The sequence below is a fragment of the Papio anubis genome, chromosome 2 (assembly GCF_008728515.1).
Source record: "Papio anubis isolate 15944 chromosome 2, Panubis1.0, whole genome shotgun sequence".
NCBI lineage: Eukaryota > Metazoa > Chordata > Mammalia > Primates > Cercopithecidae > Papio > Papio anubis.
The window spans coordinates 44,276,931-44,300,086 of record NC_044977.1 but is presented as its reverse complement, the minus strand read 5'-3'; the positions used below and the strand labels follow the sequence as shown (position 1 = coordinate 44,300,086).

General features: G+C 40.3%; 1 protein-coding gene across 24 annotated transcripts in view; it reads right to left on the bottom strand.

The window, feature by feature from the left end:
* KALRN (kalirin RhoGEF kinase) overlaps positions 1–23,156 on the bottom strand; it is a 690,448-nt gene that overhangs the window by 246,893 nt on the left and 420,399 nt on the right. For all 24 annotated transcript variants that reach the window (XM_031662269.1, XM_031662306.1, XM_031662320.1 and 21 more), the window contains 4 exons: positions 16,566–16,748; positions 15,210–15,328; positions 9,950–10,016; positions 9,197–9,306 (listed from right to left, as the gene is read on the bottom strand). In XM_031662269.1, the coding sequence (XP_031518129.1) occupies positions 9,197–9,306; positions 9,950–10,016; positions 15,210–15,328; positions 16,566–16,748 (479 nt within the window). The remainder of the gene's footprint in view (positions 1–9,196; positions 9,307–9,949; positions 10,017–15,209; positions 15,329–16,565; positions 16,749–23,156) is intronic.

Here is a 23,156-nt window from a genome sequence, read left to right as displayed (position 1 = left end):
TTTTATTTAAAATCTTATCAATTTAAATAGAGCAATACCCTGACTTTTGTGATAGCAGCTACCAAACACCTATGGGAAGATGCACAATTTGAAAATCCTCAGGAAACAAAAATACTATAACCAGAATTAAATGCACAGCATATAATTTTCATGAGGAATGCCTTTCTGTAAAATGAAGGTTTTAACAGCAGTTACCACTAGCTCACCCACCTACCTATCCCCAGGTCTCACTTTTTTCCTTTCCCACAACTAAGCACAAGTTAAAGAATCAGCGTTCACACTTGGTCACAGTTGTGAAAGGGTCTTCCAAAGCTTCATCCCCCTCATCTTGAAATCACAACTTTGCTGAGGCAGGCAGATCACCTGAGGTCAGGAGTTTGAGACCAGCCTAGCCAACATGATGAAACCCCGTCTCTATTAAAAACACAAAAAATTAGCCGGATGTGGTGGTGGGCGCCTAAAATCCCAGCTACTCAGGAGGCTAAAGCAGGAGAATCGCTTGAACCCGGGAGGCGGAGGGTTGCAGTGAACTGAGATCACGCCATTGCACTCCAGCCTGGGCAACAAGAGTGAAACTCCGTCTCAAAAAATAATAATAAAATAACAACTTTGTGGGGGTGCTTGTAAGGATTTAATCCACAGGTAAAAGAACCCAACTCAGCGCCTGGTACACAGTAGACACTAAATAAACAGTAGTTCTTCATGATCAGTGCTTCTCAATCTTAATAAACTCATACTCTTTGATAAACACATATACCTGACACTCTTCCCCACTCCTGGAGACTTACATCTAGGGGGAACTCCCTACCAAGCCCTCGCTGAAAACTCTGCAGCAGGTTATTTTCTCCTAAAAAATAAATCTTGATTGGTTATTAAGCAACAATTAGATTCCAAGGTCACCTTGTTCGGGAAATGTTGGGCTAAGCTGGTTTATTTGCTGAAGAACTTCCAAAATCCTATAATATGTTGAGTTACACTATAAACCTCTCAAGTAAATACAGTATGCAGTGCTTCTCAAACTTCCTTGTGGGTGCAACACTTTTGGGGGGAGTATCAGACTTTGTCTCAAGGAACACTCTTGTAAAACTCTAGTTAGTGGTCCCCACACCTAGTTGTGCATCACCTTCTGGGGTTACTATCTGAGTAAATGCATTGTTTAGAAACGCTTCCTGGGTAATGCCCACACATCCAGTCCATAGATCAGCATTTAAAGGCAACTGTCCTAGATTCCAGCATGCTTCCAGATGGCAAATCCTACATTGGTTCTATAGGATTTAATTTAGGGGGAGAAAGCTACGATTTAAAAAAAAAAAAAAAAAAAACCTATTCAGCTTGTGCCAGGTGCATCAATTGATAAGTTTGAATAAGATATTCATTACCATCTCAATGTAATTGTTGAAAGTAAGTGGCAATATTAAACTCTGTTTTGCTTCTTAATTTGAAGCTTATGAAGATGACAGATTATGTAAGTCTGATCAATATCATTCTACTTACTTCAAATAGACATGATGAATTTAAATTAAAGCAAAACAGCTCACAACTCTCTTCACAAATGATGGAACATTTCACCTTAGCTGTTCTATAGCAACAAGTTGGCCCTCACCACTCCAATAATTACATGTAATAAATTGTGAAAGAATGAGCAAAGCAAGTCGTTTGTGTGAATGTCTGGGGTTCTTTCAGAAAGGAATAAAACTTTTAAAGAAATGTCAAGATCAAGGCAATGCCATTACTCTATTAAATTATTACGATATAATATATTATGCAGTTACTTTGTGAGGAAAATGCTTCCCTTTGGCTTTGTACACAATCCCGGGAAATGAAACTGCTGGCATTTATTAACAGAAAGCTTTCTGAGTTTTGTCATTAAATATGATAGAAATAGCACTATTTCAAAGGTGCTAGACTGGTTTTGTTATTCTCTCGGAAGGTGAATTTGGTCTAGAGTCTCACTGCTTCTGGGGAAGTGTATCCTTCATTGAGGGGCTCACAATCTTGTCAGCAAACAGACTTTACATGAAGGGTGCAGTCTGCATCTAAATGGAAATATCTATTTGATGACCTTGTATGTCAATGTGCATTTGCTTGTTAGAATGCCAGAGGTGGTAATAAGGGGAAGGGGCCTGTTGTGGCAATGGGAAAAAGAGGAACAAAGTGGAGCATACATTTAAACATTCAGTCGGAAATGAGGTGGGGAGACAGATGTGAGGTTCATGTATTTGTAGGAAGTCCAGGATATTGCCTTCTTTTCAAAGCAAGGCTGGGTAATTGCTTTCATGCAAGTAGAGCTAGAGATTATTTCTAAAGAATCCATTAATGACCAGGCAGATTCAGAGCCTAGAACATAAGAGGCTCTAGACCGTAGGGGCTAAGATAGCTGGTTAGCATGTTGGAGCAGGTATTAAACTAATGGAGGGTCATGTACGCTCAGGGAAAGGTGCTGGATTTTTCACGTAACAGTTTCAGCACAGTTTGATCACCGAGGCTGAGCCACGAGAAGCACCTGGCTCTGTCCCTTCATTTCACACTTGACGCTTTAGCCCAGGTTAGGGATGAAGAGGAATGGTCTGCAGGGCTGGACTCCCATTCAGCACATCACACTCTCAGCCTCCAACCACAAGCAGCAAAATTTACCTTGCTGCATGGCTACCTGTTGAATACGTTTTTGCCAGTATCTTCTTTCTTTGTCTAATCTGTGTGATCAGATGAATAAAGTTATTTGCATAGATATATACCAAGTTTAATGTTAACAAAAAATACAAAAGATTAATCTTATGCTTAATGTTACTCATGTCCATTAAGGTGGTGTTTAGCAACCAGGCATGGATGCTAAGAAGTTAGTGTGTAAAACTAAAACCAACATTACTTTGACACATCCAAACGAAATGTTTAGACTTTGTCTTGCTTTGGGTATTCCCCAATGTCTATAAGCAGCCCCAATGTTGACAGCTTACTGAAAACACACACAAACACAGTAACAAGACCACAGCTACATTTGTACAGGGCTCCTCTGATGGGTTCTGCAAGTTACCTCTGCAAGTGTGCGTTTGGGGACCAAAGAAAAAGCACAACAGGTCTTCCCCTTCCTCTTTCCTTGACATTTGACTATTAAGAAAACGACAGCTGGATTCTTTGCCTCTGTCACTAATTTTGGTTTGGGCAGATCATAAACCTTTGTAAGTTTCAGTTTCTATAGAGCAAGGGACAACTAGATTATCTTTAAATATTTCTTTCGGGCTTTTATATTTGATAATTCTATGATTTTCTATAAATGAGAAACCACTAATATCAAAGGCATTTGGAGTGGGGGAAGAAGCTTAGAAACCATAGAACATGCACATTTTAAGCAAGGGTGTGTGTGTTGGGAAGGGGAAGGAGGGGCAAAGAGGGAGGAAAAGGTAGCAGCAGCCTGGCAGGGTGGCCTTTCCCCGGTGGCCTGAACGGCACATCCCTTCTCTCACCACCTGGTGGAGCTAGCGCCTCGCCGTGCAGCCATAGTTCAAACCCCTTGCGTTTGAAGGAGTTGTAAAATCAATTTACGGGTGGCAACGAGAATTTTAAAAAAGAGGAGGAAGAAATAGAACCTAACACAAAATACCACAGTGCATCACACATAATGCAGGCATTGCTTTTCAAAATTTAACTTCCCCATTATATATAGCATATATGCATGCATATATCAGGGCATAATGTACAGTATTTTTCTTTGGTTCATGATAAAAAATGGTTTGAAAAACACTACCTTGCTCATTCTTCTGCAACAGGATGGTAGCTCTGGGAAGGTCAAGGTCTTTATCCATCTCTTTCCCTTGCTCTCCTTCTCCTCATCCCCTACCCTTCCCCTAGAGCCTCTTTCCCTAGATGGGTCTACCTACCTACCTACCTGCCTGACTACCTACCCCACCTACCTATCCACCCTCCCCTGTCATTGCTTCCCTCCTGCTCTCCTGCTTCCTTCCTTCTCTATCTCTTCCTTTCTCCTTATTATCTGCCTACTTCACGGTTTTCTCACTTATGCTCTATCCACCTAGCTCTCTCTCCTCCTTTCCTTTTTTCTCTCCCCACATTTCTGACTTGCACTATCCCCGCCCACCACCTCTCCTTTCTCTTCCCTCAGTCTTACAGACATGGCTGTGATAAGACCCAGCCTACCTAAGAGTGTGACAATGGGACCTCTCTCTGCTTTCCATGACTCAGGATGGTGCCCCACTCCCAAACCCCCTATTGCCTCTCGACCTCCCTGCTAGACTTCACCACTTTTCGCCCTTGCAGGGCTGTTGTTCAAACTTTATTCCATCATCAAGGAAGCCATCCCTGCCTGTAAAAATCTCACCCCTTTCTTAAATTATATCTCAAATGCCCCTTTCTCCATGAGGCCTTTCCTACTCTCCAACTGAGGCTATTTTCTTTGTGCTCCACTTGTGCCCACCTCCACCCTTATCACAGACAGGTTATGTCATTCTCAGAACTCAGAGGACAGATACTGGGTTTGATCACAGAGTACCAGCTTCATCTTCAATCTAGCACACCTTTGGCCCAAAGGAGGAACTCTGGGAAGATGAACGAAATGTGGCTGTGGTTCACTTGTTCATTGAGGTACCCCTCCCTAAATTCCCCAGCCTCGATTTTACCCCTGCTGCTCACCCCTCACTGCTCCTGGCTGACCCTGGCCTGGCCAGTGCTCCCAGCTCAACCTCACACATCTCTAGTCCTGCTCCTGCAGGGAAGGGAACACCAGGCTGGAAGGGTAGTGGCTGGTGGCCAAGGCCAAATCTAATAGCTTCCAGCCAAGCCTAGCAGGAGGGAGTGTGCAGAAGGGGCATCCAGCCTTGGTACTTGGTCCCTAATTTGAAAATCTAGACCTTGCTGAAAACGGATTTATTTCAGGTAATTGTTGTATGGGTGTGGCACAAGAATGACATAGCTCTGGGAGAAATGGGTAGAAATATTCATCAAATTCTAAGATCCACATGGAAGCTGGTTAACTATGAATTAAACCAGCCAGATGTGGCAGCCACCAATGGTGGTCTAGGGAGTGAGAGAAGGGGAGGGAGTGCTGAAATGGGAGACCAAGCCCTGGAATCTAACACCTGACCTTTAAGGAAAGGGGAGGGGCACACACGGCTCCTCTGGGCCTCTTTGTCTGTATATGGAGAGGGTTGCACTTAATGGTTGAGAGGACCCTCTGAGCCCTGGGAGTAGAGATTTTATTAAAATGTTATTGCTCAGACTCACATATGACTGTATCTCCAAAAAATTGAAAAGGAAGTTCAGATTTAACAGAAGGTGATGAGCATTTTAAACAAAAAGCTGTCCACACCAAAGTTGGAAATCTAATAATCAGCAAGCTGAAAACAAATTATTTTCTTGAATTACAAGTTGTATGCTAGGCAAAATGGGAAGACTGCATTAACAAAATCATTACTGTCTGGGGATCTACTAATGGAATATATTCTCCTGTCTGAGTGCTCCAGAAATGCTAACAAAATGCAATCAAAATAGGTCTAAGTCTTGTGTAGATAAGTAAATTTCATGATCTGTATAGTTATTTCTGTAGGAAAGAGATGTAGTGCAAAATGGGGAGAGTGGAGGGTAAAACGAAGCATCATTCTACTTCAATCTCTAGTTTGTGTTAAAGCCACTGTTTGCAGGTATTAAATTCTACATATTAAATTGTTCTTTAAAGAAGTTTTGGTGCTGGGGAATTTCCCCATTCAATACCTATAAAGACAAAGGTCCTTGAGACAGATCTCTCTCTCTCTCTCTCACACACACACACACACACACACACACACACACACAGGCACACAGCAAGAGAGAGAACTAATTCGGTTGCAATTTTTCAAAGTGACACCATTTAGACAGATCAATACTATCTAGCTAAGATATGTATTCACCACATAACCCTTGGTCTAGGTGCTAATTTTCTAGTGACTTAGCTAATTAAGTTAGCAAGGTCGTGTCAATCTCAATCCCTTTCTCTCTCAATCTCTCAATCTCCCAATATCCTTTCCTCCTGCTCTCCCTTCCATAGGCTCTTTCCGAATTACAGGCAGATAACCTGAGCTATGCACTAGAAATGAGAGGTGCATGTTTCTGTTAGACAGTGCTTAATTGCAACTTTGGGATAATACAAACAATTGGGGTTAAAAAGCACCCTTTGAGTTTTTTTCATATTGAGAAGTGACAACTTCAGAGAAGTATTTCTGAAGGATAAATAAGTATTAGGACAACTGTATGGTCCACCCAGTAAGCAGCTTCCAAGAAACTCCTTCATGTAGAAATTAAGTTATTTTGCTCTTCCAGATGGTGCTTGTAGTGATGGGGTAAAAATTCATACCTAATGGTTTGCTCTGTCTTGAGACTTTTACAAACAAAAGATTAAATTATGACTTGAATGGTATTAGCCACAAGTCTGCAAATATTAATTTTATTTTTAATTTGTTCATCCATGCATTCACCTACCAAACAAATATTTACTCAATGTTTACTTATGTGCCAGGTACCTGATTACGCAGTGAAAGATGTTCTCCCCTCTAAGCTGTCCTTTAGAGTTTACAATTCCTGCATTTTCTAAGTTGGCTAACTGCCATTTTATCTCTTATTTATTAGAGATTTTAGAGGTGTTATGTTTTCCTCATTAATCAAAATTTGTATGACACAAGTAGAAAGCATATATTATGAGTACAGTAAAGACAGCCCACAGATCCTGTAGGAAATTAATATGAAGCTTGATTTTCTTAGCTGTTTCCTTAAATTATGGATAATTTAAACCATTAATTTATTTTTGGTCAATAGCTTTCTAAATGCACTACAGTTATTTGCCTTTAGTGCAGAACATATTCATGACTCAGGGTTACCACTAATGCTAAGTATGCTATGCTGTAACACAGTGACTGTATTGGGCTCTATAGTGGGATATAGAATGGTTTGCACCAATGCTGAGTAGCCCCTGACCATCATGAGTCTTTTTTTTTTTTGGGGGGGGGTGGTCTATTGCCTATTGTTTTTGCAGTTTGTCTTCTTTAGACAGCTGCTGGTATCCCACTACTCACTCACGTTCTTGATTCTTATTTGCTGTTTCTAAATTGCTGTGGGCTTACAAACAATATGATCAAGAGGTAAAGTGGTTGTTAGGGAGGATAGAAAGATGCTTCTAGGAAAAGACAAGAACTTAATTTTTGTGACATCTCTTCTGGTTGTTGAGCGGCTAGTTGTTATTTTCTTTTTCTTTCTTCGTACTGTTCTAACTCGATAATATGTGCTGGGTAGCTGTTTTCTTGATAGTTGGATTTCTTCCTCAATTTACAGCATGCGAGATTCTCTATGGTTTAATTTGATTTTTTGAAAGGATTTCTTAGAACTATATATTGTAACTGGTAGGTAGATTTTCAGCTATTTAGAAAACTACAAAACTGTTTACCATGGCTTAGCAGTGATATCATGATAGAATGAGAGGCATGATTATGTTAGCTATTTTGTTACACGTGGTCAATTTTGAAATGTATATTCATTCCCCTTATCAAATGATTGGCAAATGTAGGGCTCCCAGGAAGTGCGCGCTGTGATCTCTAGGCTTCCATAGTTAGTCAATTTGCTAAGAACATGGGGAAAGTGAGACTTGTTAACTAAATCCCAGAGACCATAAGTCAGAAAAGTAAGGTAACATGACTTACCGTTTGCCAGTCCAATGTCTTCTCAGATATCCTGAGGGAGATGGGATGATACTGAGCTGGGCTCAGATGATGGAATTTGGGATCAATGGTCAAATAGTTTTATTGGGATCTTATCAATGATAAGCATGAGGACATGATATTCCTATATCTGGAAATTTCCAGACAAACCTAATGGATAGTGTTAAAATTTATGATTAAAAAACAAAAGACTGGGAACTTTTATCACATATTCCAGAAAGTCAAACGGTTATTTTTCTCCCTAGAGCTTATTGCTTTAATAATCTGACAAGGTTTGCATGTCATGGGAGCTACACACATTGTGTTCCTTTAAACTGATCCCATCTGATGACATATCAGGAATTAATAACCAGGAGGTGATGAGAGAGGAGTGATCTCCCCACCTTATCTGGACCTATTACAGCCCAGGATCATTTTACACCCAATCTTGCTTGCCTCTTAACCAAGAGCACAGGGCTATTCTGGAGCTGAGATATCGAATATGGCAGCCACTTGCTACTTGTGGTCTATTTAAATCTAAATCTATTAAAATTAAATAAAATTGAAAATTCAGTTCCTTAGTAGCACTAGCCACATTTCATGTGTTCATTAGCCACCATATCTGCATATTGGACACTGCAGATATAGAACATTTCCATCATTGCAGAAGGCTCCATGGGACAGTGCTGTTCTGGAGTCTTGCCTCAGGGTGGCTGCTACACCTGTACACATGGCCCCTCTATCTCCAGCAAGCCTATACAACTCAGTAAATGCCTTGGCTAGCCTGACATAGCACTGCTCTGCAGCAGGGTCCTGAGAGCTCTAAGACTTTATGCCAATGTTCCTCTTTGTGCCTTGAGATTCTCTCTATTTGTATTTTGGAAACACAGTTATTTCTACTGGTTGGTTGTGTAACTAATCATGCCAATTTTTTTGCTGATCCTCTGTTAACCATGGAGCATATTGTTTTGTATGCTGTGGGAAAGATTCTTCAATCAAGTTGGAAACAATGACTTGTGAAATTTCAGGGCCCTACGATTCTACTTATTCCAACAAAACAGAGTATCAGTTGATGTCCTTCCCTCTAAACTAGAAATGTGAGATAAAATGAGGATGGAGGAAATATTTAGGCTGACAGAAAACTTCAATGGAATTCAAAACCCAAAGACCACAAGGTGGAATGGTTAGCTGCAGATGAATTCTAATGTCAGGATTTCCCACAAGATTTAATGAGGAGAAGCTACTTTTATTTCTTCAAAGCCTGGTATTCATTCTGGCTCAATAAATGAGAATGTTGAGGAGAGATGGGGAGGAGCACAGCTGAATACGTGACTTCAGTCTCCACTAGGACTTTTCGACAATTACAGAGAAAGGGGAGTGAGTAAGAAAGAAGTCTGACAGCAACTGCCTTAGAAAACTGACCAGATAAGATTCACCAATTGCCTTTGATCCACTTCTTGGGAACCCTGTTGTCCAGTTTTTACGGCCTAAGTGTGCACCTCTAAGACCCTCCACAAACCTACTTGTTATGGAAATCGTAGATCTCTTGGATGTTGCCAAAGATGATATGCTCTTTATTGAGGATCCCAGGGGGGATCTCCTCCACACCACTGGTCATTTCCCACAGGTAGGTCTGTAAGACAGTAACAGTTTCATCACTGGCAAGCCTGGCATGCCATATAAAATACAGACAAAATAAACAGGCACTCAAACTTGTGGGGCAAGACTCAAACTGTAAATGCATGTAGAGTTTAAAAAGTGATGTGTTAAGTAAACATAAGAGAAATAAATAAAACCTGAATATTTCATTATCCTGAACTTTAGCAAAAAAAGTGATGTGTTAAGTAAACATAAGAGAAATAAATAAAACCTGAATATTTCATTATCCTGAACTTTAGCAAGAACATAAACTCCACAGTCTCTTGTTATTTATGAAATGTGTGTAAATTTGAGTATGGGGGGTCAGGATGCAGATTTTCAGACCCAATTTAAGTTCACTGACTGTGTCATGGTTTTATTTTGAACTGAAGTGCCTTATACACTTCTTTTTCCTGGGTCTAGCTCCAGTCTGAGAAAAGTTTAAACTTTCTTTTCAAAAGTACTTTAAACTCTCTGCAATTATTGTTGACTTTAGGAGAAAGATTTCCTCTGGCTGGCTTTTTAATTCATTACTCTCTGGGAGAAGACCAACAGCACCAAATTCCAATTGAGGACTTGATGCTGGCAAGGATGTAATTTTTCCGATATAGCTGTGAACGGACTACTGGAAGACTCACCTCTAAGCACTCATGTAAATCCCTTACATAAGCCTTCTCTGTCTGGAGTAGTTCAGCCATAATAAATCTAGAAGGAAACAAATGGGCTTTTAGTTGGTTATAGATATAATGTCTCTCCTCCTTCAAACTTCACTTCCCCACCCCGGCATGTATGACATTCTTAAATGTCCTATTTTTCTACTTCATCAACAGGTCTTTTCCTTTCTTCAAAATTCCTTCCCTTTCCTACAGGTATCTTCCTATGATACTTGTGATCCTTCCTGACCATTGGCCCTGCATCCCTTTAGCAGGTTTGTGCTCAGCTAGGTCTATATTCTGTCTCTTTTCCACCCCAGTCCTACTACTAATACTTGTGATTCTGTGGTGATATTCATGTGAGTACAGGCAGGCAGGACTGTTCATATATTCTGTCTCACCAACTAGATAGCTTGAATCTCAGTTTTCCACATTTCACTTACAGCTCCCAGAATGATTTCTGTTCAGTAGAGTTTGTAGATGTATACCAAAGCAGTTCTTGGTACCATAACAAACCAGGTTTCAAAGTCCGGAAAAGATATCCAATACACCGAGATCAGGGGTTAGCAATTTTTCTATAAAGAGTCAGATAATAAATCTCTGTGGACAATTCGGTCTCTGTCACAACCACTCAACTTTGCTGTTGTCATGTGAAAGGAGCCATAGACAATGTGTTAAAAAAAAAAAAGTAAGTGTGGCTGTGTTCCAATAAAACCATTTATGGACACTAAAAGTTGAATTTTATGTAATTTTCACATGTTATAAAACATTCTTCTTCTTTTGATAATTCTTCCAACTATTTAAAACTATAAAAGGTAATTTTTAGTTCATAGACTATATCAAATAGTTGGCAGGTCAGATTTGGTCTATGTTTGCTGACCTCTGATCTAGATTATCCTTTTAGCTATTTGTTCAATACATTTCCAATGGGACTTGTTTACAGCATCAACGGATGTATAGAAAACTGAACATGCAACCATAAGCACAGTACAAATCAGTAATAAATGATTGCTTCTCAGTCCCCCACAAAGAGAAGTGTGTGTTATGTATCTTTAAAGAGAGGGTTCTCCTCCTCCCTGGGCCTCTAAATAATACAACGTGCTTAGGCAATTGTTAAACTTATGATACATGGCCTCGTTGTGGTATATTCTATATTTTTCTATTCTTTGATTTTACTCTATTGGTAGAGTAAAAAGTGCATAAGCTTTGGAGTCAGACAGATAGGAACTGAATTACAACCAGAGGTAGGACTTGCCTCTCCAGGTCTCGTCTCCTTACTTATAAAATAGCTGATCACACAGAATTGCTGCAAGTATTAAACAAGATCACGTAAGCAACATGCCGAGTGCATGGTAGGTGCTCAGGAAACATTCCATGATTAAATGAGCTGTAGATTGCTATGAAATTAGGACAGAAGGGAGATCAGAAGGAAAATAAACTGACAGGCTTTGAAAACTTGCCTTTGATTTTACTGCCTTAGGTTTTCTAGAATTGTTCTTTTGTTCCCATCTGCTTCCTGCAGTTTTACCTGTCTTTCTTCACAATTTAGCTCTGCTATCACCACCTCATTTTGTTTTATTTTCCACCCATCCTTTAATCTCTTCTGCCTATTTGTTGTCACAGAAGGAACCAAGGAGGAAGATCTGGCCAGGTGTAGTCCCCTCATCCCCCTCCCAGATATGGGCTGAATTATGACCTCCCTGAAATTCATATGCTGAAGCCTTAACCTCCAATACCTCAGATTTTGGTCTTATTTGGAAACAGTATCACTGTAGTAGTGGAGTAGAGTGGCCCCTGGATCTAACGACTGATGTCCTTATAAAATGAGGAATTTTTCACACAGGCATATATTCTGGGATTATGTCACATGAGCACGGAAACAGCCATCTATAAGCTATCAATGAGAGAGGCCTGGAACAGACCCTCCCCTCACTGCCCTCAGAAGGAATCAACCCTGCTGACACCTTGATTTTAGGCTTCTAGCCCCCAGAGCCGTGAGACAATACAATTCTGCTCTTCAAACAACCCAACTTGTGGTACTTGGTTACAGCAGTCCTAACAAACAAATCCACTCCCCATATGAACAAGCTCTGACTTCATAGAGCAGCTTTAGTTTCTTCAGCTCCAAGGAACCTGTGGTCCTACGTCATCTTGATAAAATAAACTACATAGGGCTTCTTAATTTTAGGACATACTATTTTTTTTCTAGTAATTCCCAAACAGAGTGTCAAAATATTCTTCATAAACTCTTCCAGAAATCTCTGGATATGTGTTACTTTGTAACCCCAGCATAAAGGAATTAGTGTCAAGAAATGGTTTATGAGATGGGCACGGTTCATTGCTTACCCTGTCCAATGCCCTGTAATTCTTGATTAGAGTGAAATGTTGGTAGACAACTCCCTACCAAACAACCAAAGAAGAAAAATGTGTTTTGCCTACCTGGAGTCAGGACGTTTCTGAAAGTGGTGCTGAGATACTTAGGGAGCAAAGCAGGAATCTAGTGATAAGTTGGTTCCAGCTTGCTAAATGAATTCTGGTCCCTATTCATTCTTATTCTGAGAAAACAGAATTCAATTTATGAAAACCTCAGCTACTTCAGATTCTTCCAAAATGTTGGAATCTCAGCATCCTCTACTCTCTTCTTGCCTATTTTCCTCTGCCTCATCTCCTCATGGGCTATTGCTGACCTAGGAGTAAACTTAGGTGGCAGCTTTACATTCTAACATCTACGGGTCACTCACTGGACCAATCTCCAAGCATCTTTTTCTTCCTTTTGAAATCTGAATACCTAGATCAAGTCAGGGCAGGGACCATCCGATACTGGAATGCCTCCTAAAGCATGCCTTATTTTCTTCTGGCCCAATGGTGTATCCCTGAACTTCAAGTAAAGAAATCGACGTTACAGTCCTTATTTGTTTTGCGATTTTAAATAATGTCCTGCCCTTCCCTCAAGGTTTTAATTTCTATATCCAATTATGTTCCATAAGATTTTCTTTTCCTTCCTTTTTTATTTTGAGATGGAGTCTTGCTCTGTCACCCAGGCTGGAGTGCAATGGAGCAATTTTGGCTTGTGGCAACCTCTGCCTCCTGGGTTCAAGGGATTCTCATGTCTCAGCCTCCTAAGTAGCTGGGATTACAGGTGCACACCACCATGCCTGATAAAGTTTTGTATTCCTTTTTTTTTTTTTTTTTTTTTTTTTTTTAGCAAAGACAGGTTTCTGCCATGTTGGCCAGGCTGGTGTCGAACTCCTGGCTTCAGGTGATCTGCCCACCTCAGCCTCCCAAAGTTACAGGCATGAGCCACTGTGCCCTGCCTGACTATAAGCTTTTCTTGATCAATAATTACATTATCTTCATTATTCTCTAGTCCCTTGATTCATACAAGAGAGTATAAAATACTTCTTATTGTCACGGAGCATACAATCTAGCTTAGGAATTGGTTGAATAAGTAAAATGGGAATTGGTACAGAAAAGAATAAAGGAGTTCATAAAAGGATGGGCCAATGACAGTGGGGGTTGTAGATAAAGGATTTATAGAGGCACAGGATATGAGCTGGATTTTAAAGAATCAATAAGACTTACAGAGAGCAAAATAAAACCAAACAGGAAGAAAAGGAAGGGAAACGAAAGGGAAAATAACAAAGAGAAAGGAGAGCATTCTCTCTCTCTCTCTCCCTCTTTTTTTTTTTTTTTTTTTTGAGACATAGTTTTGCTCTGTCCGCCAGGCTGGAGTGCAGTGGCGCAATCTCTGCCTCCCGGGCTCAAGCAATTCTCCTGCCTCAGCCTCCCAAGTAGCTGGGATTACAGGCGTGTGCTACCACGTCCGGCTAATTTTTGTATTTTTAGTAGAGACAGGGTTTCACCATGTTGGCCAGGCCGGTCTCAAACTCCTGACCTCAGGTGATCTGACTGCCTCGGCCTCCCAAAGTGGTAGGATTACAGATGTGAGCCACTGCGCCCGGCTAGCAGAGCATTCTCAATTATATACAATTTATTCTTAGACCTGAGAGGAGTCAGTGAAAATGATCTGACTGAAGGGTGTGATCTGAACTAGAAAGTATTTTGAAGTAAAATTGACTTAGATGAGACCAAAGGATAGTACCTTGAGGATTTTTATCATTATTCTGGGGGTTGTAGCAAACCATTTACAATTTGAAGCTGGTGACAGACATAATGGAAAGAAATCAAAAAATGTTGAAGAATCAAAGCTAGATTAAATTCTGGCTTCATTGCTCACCATCTGTGTGGTTTGGGGAAAGTTACTTGACTTTTCTAGGTCTTATTATATGTAAAATGGGAATAATCTTAGCTGCCTGAGAGAACTGATAGAAAGATACAAAGAGAAAATGTGTGTAAAGGCACTTTATGTAATGTTTAGGACATAAAAAGTGTAGGTGCTGGTGGCAGGAGAGTATTGGTATTAGCAATAATAAAATGTACTCCAGAAAGGTAAACCTGGCATCGCTGTGCAGGTGAATTGGGCAGGGACCAGCAGCAGGAAAACTGTGGGAAGTTTTTGCAAATAATCTAGAAAAAACTAGAAGATTAGTGACACTATTGATGGCAATTAGAAAATCAGAAGAGAGAGGCTGGGCACGGTGGCTCATGCCTATAATCGCAGCACTTTGGGTGGCTGAGGTGGGCAGATCACTTGAGGTCAGGAGTCTGAGACCAGCCTGGCCAACATGGTGAAAACCTGTTTCTATTCAAAATACAAAAATTAGCTAGGCATGGTGGTGCACACCTGTAATCCCAGCTACTTGGGAGGCTGAGGCAGGAGAATTGCTTGAACCCAGGAGGCGGAGATTGCAGTGAGCTGAGATCATGCCACTGCATTCCAGCCTGGGTGACACTGGGAGGCTCTGTCCCAAAAAATAAAAAAAAAAAATTAAAAATGTTAAAAAAAGAAAATCAGAAAGGAGAATAAAATTTGGAGGAGATGAAAAAAATATTTGATTTGTTCCATGTTGAGTTTTGACATTGTGAAGTACAATGTGATGATCTATGAGGAAGGTTTTGTCTAGGAAGTTGCTAATAAATGAAGATAATTCAGGTGAAGGACAGACGGGAGATACTTCAAAGCCTTCAGAGGGAACTCATATTCTCAATGCAAACGTTATGTCTGTCCATCCCAATCCCTGTAGGTGGCCACGAGGACATATTAAGCTATCCAAAGGGACAAGTGGCGGTGAAAGCCCACCACAGTCATGGCGAGCCAGCTAGCGCGGCGGAAGCCAACACGTACTCTTTCTTCCGGGCTGACTTCCGCTTCTCTTCATTGACTTCGTGGTTGGCGTCCCGCAGCTTGACCTCCCGATCCGAAAGGCTTGCTGGGATAATATCCAGCTCCAGGTCCTTATTATCCTGCACATGGAGGGATCACAAAGGTCACCTTGTGATGCTTTGGGAAAGCAACTCAATCGAGTTGAGGGAGGTGGTAAAAGGGGGAAAAAAGGATATAATGGAGAAGGATAAAAACATGAGGGATCTTACAGACTCATACCCAGAAGCACTGTTCTTCATGGGATCATTATTGTGTTTTCAAATAAGAGAGAAATAAAATGTTCAGGTCAAATGTTTAGGGTAAATATCCACAGTAAGAAAAAACAATAAACACATTTGATAATTATGTGTCTATTTCCCCAAGGCCTTTGGTCCTAATTAAATCTAAACACATTCATAAATTGGTCTACGACTGATTCTTAACCATTTAAAATAGATGTGAAACAAAAACACATAAAGATATAAAACATCTTTCATTTGTCAAAAGAAAATAATCAAACCAAATATATTTATTTAAACAAGCAATTTCCCTTGGAAACAGAAAGCTAAATAACAGAACAATAACTGAACTTTCTCATTGCTCATCCCTACTAATTTTAACCACCATTTGGTATTTATATATGATGGAACTTCCTAGATAAAAACTCACAGATTAAAGCCTGGGGGAGACATTAACTCTCTCAACTTTAGGTGGTTTGGCCACTTCACTCTCCAGGCTGCTCTGCTTCAGATCATGAGCCTATTTGAAGATTTAAGAATTAGACATCCTAGGATTAAATTGCCAGGCTGTATTAAGCTCTTAATTCACAGGTTACTAACCCCTAGTATAAAGAAGAGATTAAAAGTTCATCTTCCCTGGTTCATGGCAAATTGTACCTCTGTTCTGTTGAAATGTCAAATAATCCTTGTACAAATTGCACCCCTTATTCTTGAAAGAGCACTATTATATATACTGGGCACTCTAATCATTTGCCGATTAACATAATTGGGTGGAAGATGGTACTTATGAAGTTAAGATAAAGCTTTTCGTTCTCAAAGTCTATACAGAGAAAAACTCTGTTCTGTAGCCATAGGCCCCATTACTGTCCAGTTGATTTTGTAATGTATAGAGTACTCATCACAGGGGACTGGAGGTTAAAGGATCAGCAATATCCACCCAGCACTCCCCACTAGAAAAGCCACACGAGGCAGGTGCTCTAGGGGTCAACAGCTCAGAAGAACTGCTCTGGAAACATGCTTTTCTTCCATGGTGATGAGGGCAGTGGTGCTCAGGGAAATGAGAAGGGAGGATGTCCCAAAGGGCAATACCCCTGCCTACCTCTGTGTTGACTCCTAGGGCTTTCTCCAGGGAGTACCGGTACTTCCCCATCCTCAGGGAGAAATCTCTGTAGTGCTTGTCCACCGTGGTCACCCATTTCCTTATCTCCGTGGCATGAATGTGGCCTTTTTCCACAAAGCTATCAGCCAGCTGAATCAGAAGCTTCACCTTCTCCTTTGTTTGCTGCCCCAAAAGATGGCCTTAAGTTACTGGATTACATTTATTCTCCTGTCCCTTCATCCCAAATCCTCTCTTCCTGTTTAAAGCAGCCGTAGATACCTCATAGCTGACTACCTGGGTATGTATCCCAGCTTTGTTATTACTAACTGGGAGATCTTAAGCAAGTTATTAAAGCCCTCTGTGCCTCAGTTTCTTCATTTGCAAAAAGGGAATCATAATATTACAGTCATCCCTCAGTGCTGGGGTGGGGGAAACTGGTTCCAGGGCCCCCCATGGATACCAAAATCCAGATACTCAAGTTCCTCATAAAACATGGTGTAGTTTTTGCTTATAACTTAGCCACATCCTCAGGAACACTTCAAATCATCTCTAAATTACTTACAATACCTAATACAATGTAAATACTAAGTAAATAGTTGCTATTCTGTATGGCTTAGGGAATGATGACAAGAACAAAAAAGTCTATATATGTTCAGTGCAGACACAACCATCCATTTGAAAAAAACATTTTCAGTTCACAGCTGGTTGAATCCATGGATGCGATACCTGTAGATATGGAGGGCTGATCCTACTTCAGAGGGTTGGTGTATTAAATGAGTTGATAAACGTAGAATGCTTAGTACAGTGGAACACAGTAAGAACTCAGTAAGCAATAAACATTAGCCATTATTATTATTGATGTAAGAATCTCTTATATTAATATGCTTTACTAATTTACACAGTGTGTTACTGTATCTGAAAGCCATTTGAGTTCAGATGCATCCTTAGGAAGCAGTTGGAGGGAAGTGATGCAGGTCTCTTTGAACCACAGATGAAAAAAATCTGAGGCTTAGAGAGGCTTAGGGCTGGTCCAACTTCATACTAGCAGTAAGCAAACGAGCCTATTTGTCTCTGCCCTTTAGTTCCTAGTTCCTCCCTCTACTGTACCAGCTCTAAACCTCATGTAAGTTGGCACATGCCAGGATCTAAATAAATACAATGAGTAGATTTAAGAGTTAACTCTGTCCCTGTCACCACCAGAATCTTGTCTTTAGTTTCCATTAGACAGCAGGAGAAAGAGGTTAATGAAGCCATCATCTATTACAGGACTAGGTAAAGTGGAACTCAGATGTTTACTGGGTTAATTTCATTTTTAGCAAGAGTTTGTTCAATACCTACTTGGTCCATAGTACTGTGTAAAGAGCTATAGGGCCGGGCTTGGGGGTCAAACGAAAGGAAAAAAAAATCTTCATTTCACACAGAGTAGTTAAATAACTCAGGGCATTATGTAATTGAATGTCAAAATGGGAGAATGTAGAGTTAATATTATAGGAATTTTAAAAGGGGAAAATGAAGGTGGACAGGCACGGGTAGCGGAGGTCTCATGGAGAGGCAGCACTTAAGCTGGGTAAGTCATGGGAATGAGAGAGACACCCAACAAGTGGACTGCTGCCCATTTTTTTAATCTTAAGTTTGGATTTTCAAACTCTAAAATTGCTCAGGGAAGGGAAAGAACATTTAAATAGTATTCTAAGAAGGAAAATTATCTTTTGGACTGGAGGAAAGTAGGTCCAAGGTTTAAACCATGCTACAATCTAGGTAACAGGGAAACTGAGGCAGAACTGGAGCAACAGTAGAAAAAACAACAGAGCCCTTCTTTCTTTATTCTACTATCCTCACCCCTCCTGTTCCTTCCAGGCCCATCTACAGCCCCTCCCATGAGAGACCAACCCTCCCAAGAAATGCCGGAGAAAGACGGTGTCAGAGAGGCGCATTGAGAATGCTCTGCCTGCTGCATGCATGGCCAGGGACCAAGGACCAGGGATCCAGCTCTCCAGTAGCTCACTCAGCACATGGAGCCTCTCCTATCTCGGGACAGTAGGCTGGTGCTGGTATTGGAAGATAAAGGGCAAGAGCTTTGGTGTGAAGGAAAGGAGGTGGGTGTGAGGATAGCAGAAACATCTCCTCAGCCATGAAAAGGCAGAGCAATAACAGGGGGAATTGGTTAAGATAGAATTAGCAGATTCTATTCAAAATAGAATCTACTCGATTCTATCTAAACTAGAATTACTGAATCCCTCTTTTTAATTATCTTATTCATTTATATATCTCCAGTGTCTAAGCATCCTGAGGACTTTCACCTTATTTCATGTAGGGTATTTTTTATTTTTATTTTTCCTGAAAAGAGTTTTCTTTGGTTTTCTATTTACTTAAAACAGAGACCTTTTTTTTTAAATGGAAAAGTCTTGGAAATACATATCCTCTGCTCTTGGTAAAGTGACTACACCTACGAGAAAGGGTTTTACAGCCAGCTGGTGGCAGTAGCCATACTAGGGCAGCTCTATCAGAGAAAATTATATCCTAAAGCATCAAAACTGTGATTCAGAGTCAGCAAAGCAAATGGTTTGTGACCAAGAGTATTCTAGGTATGTGTGGGGACTAGAGGAGCAAAGAGACAGTAAAATGACTTTAGATGCATCCCTAGGAAGTAGGTGGAGGGAAGTGTAGACACGCCCTTCCCCATGTGGCTCCACCTACCTTCGCAGCAGCCCTGTTTCCACTGCTCTCCATTCCCTACACTGCAGCCATGTTGAATGTCGCATGCCCTTCCTGCTGGGACAAGTGATTCTTACTCACCCCCACTCTCGATGCAATGCCCTTTTTTCTCTCCTGTCCTCCCCAAAAAACAAGTGGGCAATGCCCTTCCCAGTGTTCCCACAGTATCACATACATGCTTGTATTTTAGCATATATCACATGTAATTAGCATATATGTCTCCTTCATTAGACCATGAACCCTAAAAGGTAAGTATTACATCTCTTTCATCTGTATATCTCCAGTGTCTAGAAAATAGTAGGCATACCATCAATGTTGACTGAATGAATGAATGAGCAAATCTTGTGTTTGGAGGTGAGTAAAGCTAGACCAACAGGAGTTGAAGATTTTTATTGGGAGGAAGTAGATGATAAATTTGGCCCATGAATTGGATAAGTGCACTAAGATACCAACCATGGCCACAGTCCCCACTGGGAGTATTCTGAAATGGTTTCTTATACATTGGTGATTGTGGTGGCACCACATGACCTGCTAAATGCCTGGTCACAGCTTTTGAGATCAGAGGTAAAAACTTTTCTTATGAAGGCAGCCAATCAAGAGTCAGCCAGTGACTTCTGAGGTGTCCTGGCCTAAAAGCTGTGTCTAAATAGGGGACTGGAAATATGCCGTGTCAATTGAGGTTGCTTCCCTGAGGATTTAAACTGCACAGACAGGGATCTGGATGATTGGCTGCAGAGTAGAAGTGAAATCACAGAAAGCAGAGAGGAAGAAGAAAAAGGAAGCTGTGGTATAGAAATGGTAGAACATTACACAGATTCTGGTCCTCTGCTCTCAGACGATGGATGATGTGGCTGCTTGAGACACCCTTGGTCTCGGGTAACATTCCAGTTTTCATCTCCAGAGGTGACACTGCGCCACATTTCTTGTTCTTCCCATGGGGCTGAGTCACTGAGCTTTTTCTGGATTTCTGGGAGGTTCAGACACATCGCTTCTATCTTCGTTATTTCCACACACGGCCATACAGTATCTTTCTCGTTCAACCTATGCCCATTTGAAACTCAAATCTTTCCTCCAAAGACAGTAACTTATATAAACTAATAAAATGGGGGTCAGACTGCAGCAGTTCTTGAATGAAAGGTTCGGAAGTATGGACATGATCTTGTGGCTAAAAGGGAAACTTTGGGTACCATAATTCATCTGGGCCTGGAAATCTAGACCTGAGAGCTCACTTGGGCTTCATGTGTCACCTAATTTATGTTTTGCCTTTCCACTTTGAATTCTAGTTACCTGCTGGAAAAGACAGGGGTTCAAAAGAGGGGTTCAGTAATTCTATTTTTTTCTCTCTCTCCCTCCCCACTCTCTCTTTTCCTCCTTTCCTTTCTTTTTTTCTTTGGTTATCATCTTCCTCTAATCAGTGAGCCTCACTCTGAATAAATTTTTTTAAAGCCCTTTTGACTTCAGCACATTTTACAAGACTTTAAGATTTTGCCTTCTTGATAGTAATCTTATAATCTCATAATCTTCCATATTTGCCTTTCATTATTGATATTCCTTATAATTAGATAATGATAAGGAATATTGATATTCCTTATCAATTTTTTTGTAGACACAAATTTACTGAGCTCCTTGTGCAGGTGAATAGTTTTCTTGAAATACATCTTCGGATTCATTCAGCAGAGGGTTGTTAGTATACATAAAAGAACCAAAATTTTCAAAACTTTCCATCACATGTGAACTGAGAGTCTCAGAAAGACCAGGCACAATGGTTCACGTCTGTAATCCCAGCACTTTGGGAGGCAAAGGCAGGTGAATCACCTGAGGTCAGGAGTTCAAGACCAACCTGGCCAACATGGTGAAACCCTGTCTCTACTGAAAATACAAAAGTTAGCCAGACCTGGTGGCAAGCACCTGTAATCTCAGCTACTTGGGATGCTGAGGCAGGAGAATCACTTGAACCCAGGAGGTGGAGGTTGCAGTGAGCTGAGATCACATCACTGTACTCCAGCCTGGGTGACTAAAGTGAAACTCCATCTAAAAAAAAAAGAGTCTCAGAAATAGAATCATGCCTATCTTTTATCTGAACTGTTTAGACTCTACCTCTCTCAGTCTAAAGTACCATCTGACAACCCCAGTGTTCTCTTTCTTTGCTATCTGAATCTCAGGAAAACATAATTTAGTTCAGCTAAGGCTCCAGTTGCTTTCATTACTGCTTAATTTTCTTTTGTCAAGATGAATTAAGTCCAGTTTATCTCATGGATTCCTTCATTTTCAGAGATGAAATTATCAGCTTAAAAAAGTATTTTCTTAACATTATTAGCCATTGGCAAATGCAAATCAAAACCCACAATGAATACCACTCCACACCCTCTAGGATGGCTATATAAAAAGACACAATAACAAGTGTTGATGAGGATGTGGAGAAATCAGAACCCTCACAAATTGCTGGTGAGAGTATAAAATGGTATAGCTACTTTGAAAAACAGTTTAGCAGTTCCTCAAAAAGTTAAACATAGTAGAACTCCATATAACCCAGCCATTCCACTCCCAGGTATGCATATAAGGGAACTGAAACATATGTTCACACCAAAACTTGAATATAAAGGTTTCTAGCAGCATTATTCATAACAGCCAAAAGCTGGAAACAACCCAAATGTCCATCAACTGATGAATAGTAAACAAAAAGTGGTATATCAATGAAATGGCATGCTATTTAGCAATAAATAGGAAAAAAGGATTGATACATACTAATAGCATGGATGAATCCTGAAAGCATTAGGGTAGGGGAAGTAAGCCAGTCACAGAAGATCTCATATTATACGATTCCATTTATATGAAATGTCCAAACAGGCAAACCCATAGAGACTGAAAGCAGATGAGTAGTTGCCACGGGTTAAGGAGAGTAAGGAATGCAGAGTGACTGCTAATGGGCATAGGGTTTCTTTCTAGGGTAATGAAAACGTTCTGGAACTAAACAGTGGCAATGTTTGCACAACCTTGTGAATACAGTAAAAACCATGGAATTTGTAAAAAATGAAAAACAAAATCATCTTTAAAAAGTTTTGCTTTTAGAAGAAATGGAGTTCTTCCAAATGTCATGACTAAGCTTTCCAATCACTGTGTGCCCTGACTCCTTATACATTTTGAAACCCATAATGGAAAAATACTATTTCTATTCTTTTAATGGACTGTCTATAGGCATAACACACCATGAGAATTATGTTTTCCTTTTTTCCTCATTCAAACTCTTTTTATTTCATTTTTATTCTTACATTTGTGAGCTTTTACATAGAAAGTATCTTTCTATATCCAATGTTTCTTCTACTTGGTCTGCTCCTTTGGACCAGAATATTATTAAATTTAATGTACTCTGCTGCCCTATTCAACCATAAGGGCCACCGTATGTATTCTCTTGTGGCTAAAGGTCAATTTGGTTTCCATTTCAAATTCATTTTATTGGTTATAAAGATTATAATCAAAGACAGCTGATTAGAAGAGGTTTACCTCTGGAAAGTGGGACTAGGGTGGGGCAGGAGGCTGCTGCCTCTAATCAGAAGCTCCTCAGCTGGGTTTGTTATCCTGTAGATATTCTAATATGAATAATCCTGAGATTTGGAACATGATAGTTATATCGGGAGGGACAGAGAACAAAGACAGCCAAAGTAGAAGATTCATATTAAATATAAACAAGAAGGGCTGAATCTACTCAAACTTCCTTTTTTCCTTATGTTCCTGAATGGTTGTAGCCCCCATTGAATGTGTAAAATGTAGTCAGGTAACCTACGGAACTCAGGATGAATAGTGTGGTTCTCGTCTCTAAGTATCCTGTTGGCTTATATAGGAGATAACAATGCATAGATTACTGGATAGATTACATAG